General features: G+C 35.2%; 1 protein-coding gene across 1 annotated transcript; it reads right to left on the bottom strand.

Moving 5' to 3' along the window:
• Positions 1-3549: 3549 nt before the first annotated feature.
• Positions 3550-6993, bottom strand: prph2a (peripherin 2a (retinal degeneration, slow)). Its single transcript, XM_059532643.1, has 3 exons — positions 5962-6993; positions 4882-5128; positions 3550-3991 (listed from the first exon to the last, which is right to left on the bottom strand). The coding sequence occupies exons 1-3, from the start codon at positions 6540-6542 to the stop codon at positions 3782-3784; spliced, it is 1038 nt and encodes a 345-aa protein (XP_059388626.1). The 5' UTR covers positions 6543-6993; the 3' UTR covers positions 3550-3781.
• Between the last annotated feature and the right edge of the window lie 1422 nt (positions 6994-8415).

The following is an 8415-nucleotide window of genomic DNA, read 5'->3' as shown; positions in this document are numbered from 1 at the left end:
TCAGCCATCAGACTCTCAGACTCAGACATTACTGATGAGGCTGTAAAAGGCCAAAGACACAGAGAACCGGAGTCCTCTGTCTTATTAACTGTCAGTTAGTGCGAGCTATTTTATAAACATGAGCATAAGAAAGAATAACTGCCAGGAGAGTTGTCCTAAAAGAAAAGTTTGTCCAAAAGTTTTAATTTCGTCATCATTTAGCCTACTCACTTTCATGTTGTTCCACAGGCTTATGTTGTTATTTTCCCCATGTAACAGAAAAATATACATTTTTGTTACAGTCTGTCGATATACAAATTGGACCTAAATTCCATGTTTATAAAATATATTTTTAGAAGACTCTGAATATGGATCATAGTAGGCTCGTAAATACGAAAACGTTTAATGAAACAATAAGACTTTTTGTTTTTTAACTTATCAATTCAATGCCTTATTCATAACACATTAAAATAGGCTACATTTGTCGCCATCTACTGGGGTAAATATGCAATAGGAAGAAATAGTCACTGAATAAGTCACTGGCGTGAATCAATCTCCTCATCACTAATGGTAAAACAAAAATCTTCTTTTGTAAAGAGTAAATAATGACAGATTTTTCGTTTCTGAGTACACTATTAGGCCTGCTGTAAAGCAGATCATAATGCAAACCATGTTGAAGCAGTTGAAGTGGGTGAACATCGGTGGTATAATGGCCACTGAGTGTGAGTGGGTGGCTGTATATGATTCCGTGTAGAAGGAGCTCAGTCTTGCCTGAAGATGTTTGCAAAAGATGGATCGAGAGAAGAGGCAATTTTCCAGCTGAGAGGAACATAGAGAGAAGCTCAAATCCCCGGAGAGAGGACAGACAATCCATCACAAAAGTCAAAAAGGTTTTGTAGTGTTTGCAGAGATGTAATTCAGTCTGAGAAACAAATGAAACTTATAGAGTCGATACCGGGATAATAATGATTATTGAAGGCATACATTAAAGAACACACCAACAGATGGCAGTGTTTATCTGAGATTTAAATCGATAGTTTAGCTTTAATGAAGTGTTTATGCTGGTTGGTCTAGTTCTGTCATTGACCCCTACTGGTTGACTCAAAGAAATAGGATTTAAAAACAGGACAGTGTACAAATCCTTTGAGTTTATACACTCTTTAAAGGTGAAGTGTGAGATTTCTGCCCTACTGTTTTATGAAAAGTACGTATTTGTTATGAAAGTGAAAAAAATAATGCCATATTAATTAGTCATTATTGAGATGCAACTAAATAGGCTAAATGTGTGTTTGGGATAGGAGACAATCTTTTAATATCTAAGTAAATTACCAATTTCATCTAAGAATAATCCAAATGAGTTAGTAAATGAGTCAAACCATTTATAATTTATATAAATCTAATAAGGCAACAATTTGTAAGAATTAACATAATTATTTGCTGTAAATAATCTACTAAGGGGAAAAAATTTGATATTGCATGCCCTCAACTAAAAGCTTCAAGTCAATTCCCAATTATGTACTGAAGATTTATTATATTGATTCACTTCACCTGACATACACATGCATCTTCTACTTTGTCGACAGTTTTTAAACTGCAAATTGTTCTGACAGTTAAACCACATATAGTGTATTTGTCACTATTGTGTCTTAACTGCATATAAAGACATATATATGTCTTCTCCACTATATTTCGTAACATAATCCCGCGTTATGATGATATGTGACCCAAGTTTGACATTACAGCTATAAGATCACTTTCTTTGTTAATATAAAGCTAACTGGGAATCAGCACTTGCATGGTGTCCCCATTCCCAAAAATCCTGTGATCTAAAGGAAAATATGGTGGAAAAGAGAAGTGCACAGTTCGGTTTGACACATACTGTACCTGCTCAAGGACTTTCTGTATCCTACACTGCTTGATACTCTTCACCGGATATGCAGCAGCAGTCCAGGTCACCTGCCAAGAAGTTAAGCTGAGCACACTCAAAAGCAGCTTACTGTCTTTATCAGATCATCTGTGTTTATGTGCTCGTCGGCAAACTAAAATACCCAAAGAAAGTCGCCCTCTTTACGGCCTTCCCATTTTCCATAGTATTTCAGCCTTAAATGCTGTTTCATTCCTAAAAGCTTATTGTAATGTTTAGTATGGGTAACTTCTCAATTTTTTAGGCTTAGGCAACAATTAAACCAACATTTATGTGGCTATATATATATATATATATATATATATATATATATATATATAAACTCCTATTTAGGTATTTCATGTACTTCACTTTTTAAATACAAACCAAAAACTGTCCATATGGTGAAACACACTATTCAGTTCACTGCCATAGGCCATGCACAACAAACACCATGTGAAAGAAATAATCACATAATTCTCTGCTGATTATTGGATAAGGCAAACCTCCCATAGAGCTCCCAGAATGCCCTGCTCTTTGATCTCAGCAAATGACTGGACAATAGAAATCAAATGACTGGACAACAGTTATCAAATGACTGGACAAAAGAAATCTGCATGTTTTTACAATTAAACAAGTTTTATTCACAATAGCAAACACTACACACCAAACACCATTCTAATAATTTCAACTTCTCTTACAAGTAATCTTACGAGTGTTTTTACAAAAAGAAAAGTAGATTATTAAATAATTCTACGCTATTTACATAGACACATAATTCGAATTTAAATAAAATAATTACAAAAAAATTACAGGTTTGTGCATAGAGTTTCAGTCTCTGGCCTGGGACGTTTCTTGGAGTAATTGTGCGGATGTAAAAGCACAGGAGCTCCCAGCAATGCAGAAGTCACAGGTCAGGGTTTAGCTGCCAAGCTGTCTCCTCAACTCCAGGGGCTTTCTCAAGCATCCCCTCACCCTGTACCTGGTTCTCCCTCTGTATCGTAGCACATATAGGGGCCTCAAATGTTGCTATTCTCCTAAACCTGCAAAATCAGCCTCTTCTTTTAGTGCTCATGAAATCATGTGTTATCTGATGCTGAACACAGCAGTGAACTCATCATCAGGCAGGTCAGAAAAATATATGTAATTTTTTTATACCCTTTCCCAATTCACAATCACAGTCCTCAGAAATATAACTTTTATTTTTTTAATATAAAAATTACTTTAAAATTAAACAAACATCTAACTTCTTGTCTCTTTAGCCATCTGTCAAAAGTATGTGCACTCTCACTTGCACACATTTCATATCTAAATCCACAAGGGTGAAAAAAACCCTGTCTAGCTTTTTAAATAGGTGATTTAAAAAGTGTTTTCTTTTCATTTGTCATACCTGTCATATGACAGATGGTGTTGTTTACTCCTAATAAACAGAAGGACTCACTGTACTGAGGCTAGTTTCCATATTTATATCTATATTCCAAATCCCTGACTAGCCATTCTTAGGTTGAATGTCAACTTAAATATGGAATAAAATATAACTATAAAATTACAAAGTAAATATTCAAAGTCAAAGGGTGAAGCAAAGCTGGCAAAAAAAATGCCACTCTTTACAAGCCAATAATTTTTGATATTAATAAGTTTGTTTGTTGTTGTTGTTGTTGTTTTGGGGGGGGGGGGGTAATTTCACCATAATATGGAATTCTAATATACTAATTTAATTACAGGAAAGTGTCTGACTGACAAAAGTTTGTATTTTGATTTTTTTCCCCTTCACCAGTTCCTCATTAATTGGCTTTGTCTACACTTTGCGTCGTGTGAGTGATATAGTTAGTTTTAGGCTGTGTCCCACAGCTCTCTACCTCAGGTAGGTGTGCCCAAATTTTGGTGGGCAGGGCTCGCTCAGCTCACAGTGGCAACAGCCTCTTCATTTGCCCCCTCGTCCACTTGACTGCCTTTGCCCATGGCCTTCATCTTAGCCATGATGTCAGTGAAGGTCTCTTTGACAGTCTTCTCCAGGATCCAGCCCTCGCTCTCACTCTCGGGGTCTTCTGGGTTAACCAGTGTAGACAGAGAGGTGTTTACGTACTGAAGTCCAATCATTACAGCTATCTAAAGCAAAACATGAAAGATATGTTTTTTTTAATCAAATGTATTAAATGTTCTACATTTCCAGTGGGTGATTTGAAATCACCTTTTCCAAGAAAGCAAGATTTAGCTCCACCCCAAAGATAAGAACCTTTGATCCCTGTGAGTCTTCAGTGTCACCACACCATCTCACACTCCTAATCTCCACCACAACTAGTTCAAGGTCTTGTTGTTTCTACTGCATGTCATAAGCCTGGCAGATTTAATTCACAACAATATTTTTTGATTATTTTCATCGAGTCTCATATTTATAAGCAAACTATGGGTAAAATTGTTATTGAATTATTTTCGATGTATTATTTTAAATATATATATTAGGTAAAAAAATGATTTACCAATCTTTCAGATCAGGTAAAAAGAGTCCCTTTTAGCCACTGATTCCTCAATCGTGTAGTTTAATTTATCTTATCTTAGAATGTCAATCAATTTTTCGGTATTACTACAAGGTAGTCAGACACTGTATTATATTTTAAGCAATGTAGCTGTTTTCCATGATTGTGCCATGTTAGGTGATTGATTGATGGAACAAGGCTCCCCTCAGTGAACATGGTATGATTACATAAGGTCTAATAAGAAGTACAGAGTTTAAATCCTCCCCAAATCTGCAGCCAAAACAATTTGTGTTTATTATTTACCTTATTAGGAGCAGACAACAAAACACCTTGTAATGGTAGGATTTGAACTTTTTAAAGGTTTAAGTGTCAGACAAAATGTACCTTAAGTACTGATCAGAGATCAGTTTGACCTTTATATCACAATCTATTAATCTATTAAGATTAGAAGAACGTAATGTATGTGATTAAAGTCTGATCCTGGATCAGAACATTACGATTTTTCAAAGCTAAACATCTTACTTGCAAGAGAGTGACCATCAACACAAGTATCCCAATAGTGTTCATCATTCCACCATAGTAGGACACCAGAGCATCTCGGCAACCACGTTTCCAGATGTTTAGATCTTCGGTGTAGTGGTCATAGCTGTAATGAGCTGAGTTGTTGGTTATTTGCTGTTGGATGCAGGGTCGTGGAGAGCTAGGGTTGCAGCAGCTGAAAGGAACTCCATCCATTAGGTATTTTCCATCCACATTGCTGCTGATTCGGCTAAAGACAAAAAGTTTTGCATACATGCTTCAGTTTATTACTAACATATATTTTGCTAAATTTCAGAATGCATTTGACAAGTATGACTCAAATGTCCAGTAAATTGAAAACAACATTTACAAAGCACTGTGTGAATGTTTCATTTGACATCAATTATCATTTCAAAACAAAATAAATGATATAGGCATTTCTCAATCAGAAAAAAAAAACTAAATACTCACAATAAAAACTTAAAGAAAATACTGCATCATAACTTAGCATCATAAATAACTAATAATGTCATTTATTATCAATTAAATACAATTTATATAAATGAATTTAATTAATATAGCTCATTTAAGCCACATTAGAAAACTTTTCATTGACTTTATAGGTTAGGTGTTAAACATCAAAAGCCATTAAATAATTATTTGATATTAAAGCCAGGCGTTCGGCTGGTAATTTCAATGTCTATTCCAAGCCAGTCTAGCAGGTATTCAACTGATTGAAAGGGACAGTAAGCTCTGGGGGCAAGAAAATGTGATCCAAGAAGATTAGCGGATAAATCTAAACTGGCTAACATGCCTGATACCACTTACACTGCAAATTGACCCCTGCGAATCACCGATTCCCTCCTCTTACTGTAAATTTCTAAATAATTTTGTAAAAATAAATAAATGAAGTCATTATAAAAACTTCCACAACAAACTATTTTTTATCATTTAAAAGTTTTAAGTATCTTAAATGACATTCCTCTCAACCTGAATCTCTAAAATATGTAAGAAAGACATAAAGAAAGAGAAAACTATGTTTACATTTAAGTGTGACATCCATTAAGAAAAAGCCCCACTCACTCTTTGACTTCCTTGGAGCTGAAGTCCAGGTACCGGTTGCTCACCCACTGGATCTCGAACCAATCTTTGTAGTTGTTGTTGCCACAGCAGCGAAACTCCATTTGCATGAGATCCAGAGTTCTCTTCATGTAGCAGCGTCCTGGTGTATCAGTGTCCTTGTAGTACTTCATCCCATTTTTCAGGCCCTCAGCAAGTGTGAACTCTAGAGGAATGCGCATGGCAAAACACATCACCGCTATGACAATGAGGAGGAAGTTGAAGAACAAACAACAAATGAGAAAGGGCTTCAAAACGGTCTTCCATTTCACAAACTTGGTGGAGTCGAGCGAGTCGTAGCAGATTTTGCCCCCAGAGGCATTGAGAAAACATGCCAAAAGACCCACACCAATTAGAATGTTGGGTACAAAATGACTCTCATTGTTGTCCATAAGTTCGCTTCTCTTGCGCAGTTCAATTTTAAAGAAAAGGCCCATGCTGAAGACCAGCACTCCGGCCATAATGGAAAACCAGTACATGAGCCATAGCATCTGGGCCAGCTTCACCCGTTTCTTCAGGTCAAACTTTACTTTCATTAGAGCCATGATGATCAACTAGTTAAAGTCCAAATAAAAGTCCAAGAAAACTATTTTCAGAGTTTGGTGATCTCCAAAGACAGCTGTGCAATGTAGCTTACAGAAGTTGAACGTTGAAAGTACGTTCAAGGTGCAATGTGTAATCCATTCCAGAAAAGCGAGAACTTGTTAGCTACTTTCATGTTGATCTTCGCACCCATAATAGACTAAGTCCAACTCAGATTCTTCTAAAGGTAAACACCAATGTAATACATTATCTTTACAATCTTAAAACTGGATTTTCATCTCAATAATTAAAACAGCAGTGTCCTCAGGTAGTGACGCAAATATCGGTGTCCCTCTATCTGCAAAGGGAGGACAAAAGCCAAGGATCCAAATGATTAAACACAAAGTTACTGTACGTCATCCTAAACCCAGCTAATCACCCTCATCCCATTTACAGAAATCCCTGGCCAGTAGATGAGCCTATCTGTAAGCTGCTGCCGTGGCGTGTGATTGGCTTGATTGGTCACATGGTATGAATGGGATAACCACAGACACCAAAAAACCAGGAGGCTAAGGCTTAAGACCACTACACTTCTACTTCAAGGGTCTTTGAGTTCATGACAAACACGCCACTGTTTGAGAGCATCTCTACATTTCTCGAGGTTGAAATATTCATGGAACTGATGGCAGTTAAAACCCTAACATTTTACAGTATGTTAACATTAGTTAATGCATTAGAATTAGGAATATAAATTCTACAATGTTTATTAGTCTTTGTTAATGTTAGTTAATACAATTATTTAGTGCATGAACTAACATGAAAAGATATTACAATTTTAAGAATTTATTAATGTTGAAATTAACATTAATGAATCCTTAAATATTAAAAGTCTATAAGTATCGTTAAGCAATTAAAGCATGTTAACTAATTTGGTTAATTTTACCCACAAAACAAACAGTAAAAAAATAATATTCAGATAATGATTATACTTGTATAAAAGACTACAGGGTCACATTATTCACTGTATTAGAGTACCCAAATATAACAGACCACTTCTTACAATTCCATTTAAGAAAACTGTTATCATTTTTAAAATATTAAATTAAAATCTCATCTGTATGCATTATTTTGGATATAATACACAAAGCACCAAAATTAAGAACTGTATAGCATTTTTTTCCATAAAACTGTTATGTTGAAAGATAGAAAACAACAAAAAAATGTGTTACCAAACCAATTGTATATTTCTTCAGGCTAAAATGTCCGAACAATAGTAACAGAATTAAAAGGATTTCACCAAAAATGACAACTGATGATAACATTCACTCAACCTCAAGTCATTCCAAACCTGAATGGCATTTCTGATATTTTGAAAAACGCTGGTAGTCAAATAGTTGAGATTATATTGACTTCTGCAGGTTTAGAGTGACATTATGAGGGTGACAGAAATTTATTTTTAGGGTGAATTATCCCTTTAACATTGATTTTATTTAGTGATTATAATTATTAAATACATAGACTTGGCAAGTGAATCACAAATAAACACAAATGCGATAAAAACAGATTTTATTATTTTCTTACACAGCCTTCTATTAAAGGCGCAATATGTAATTTTTCTGCTTTAAAAATAGCAGATATCACTATATCTATGTTATATATATTTTTTTGTTGTGTACTTACATTATCCCGACAGTTTCCACGAACTTTAAAATCCGGAGAAAATTATAGTTTAATTAGAAGACACGGCACATTTCTTTATTTCCGTTTTGTCGCCCGTCTATGGCGTTATATAAACTTTGACCCCTCTAGTTTATCTAACTTCCTGCAGAACCGCCAAATACAAAGGTGAACCGAAGCAAAGACGAGACGAAGAAGAAAAAGCCTTTATCGAGACTA

The sequence above is a fragment of the Carassius carassius genome, chromosome 40 (assembly GCF_963082965.1).
Source record: "Carassius carassius chromosome 40, fCarCar2.1, whole genome shotgun sequence".
NCBI lineage: Eukaryota > Metazoa > Chordata > Actinopteri > Cypriniformes > Cyprinidae > Carassius > Carassius carassius.
The sequence above is the reverse complement of the archived record's forward strand: the minus strand, read 5'-3'. Positions and strand labels throughout refer to the sequence as shown.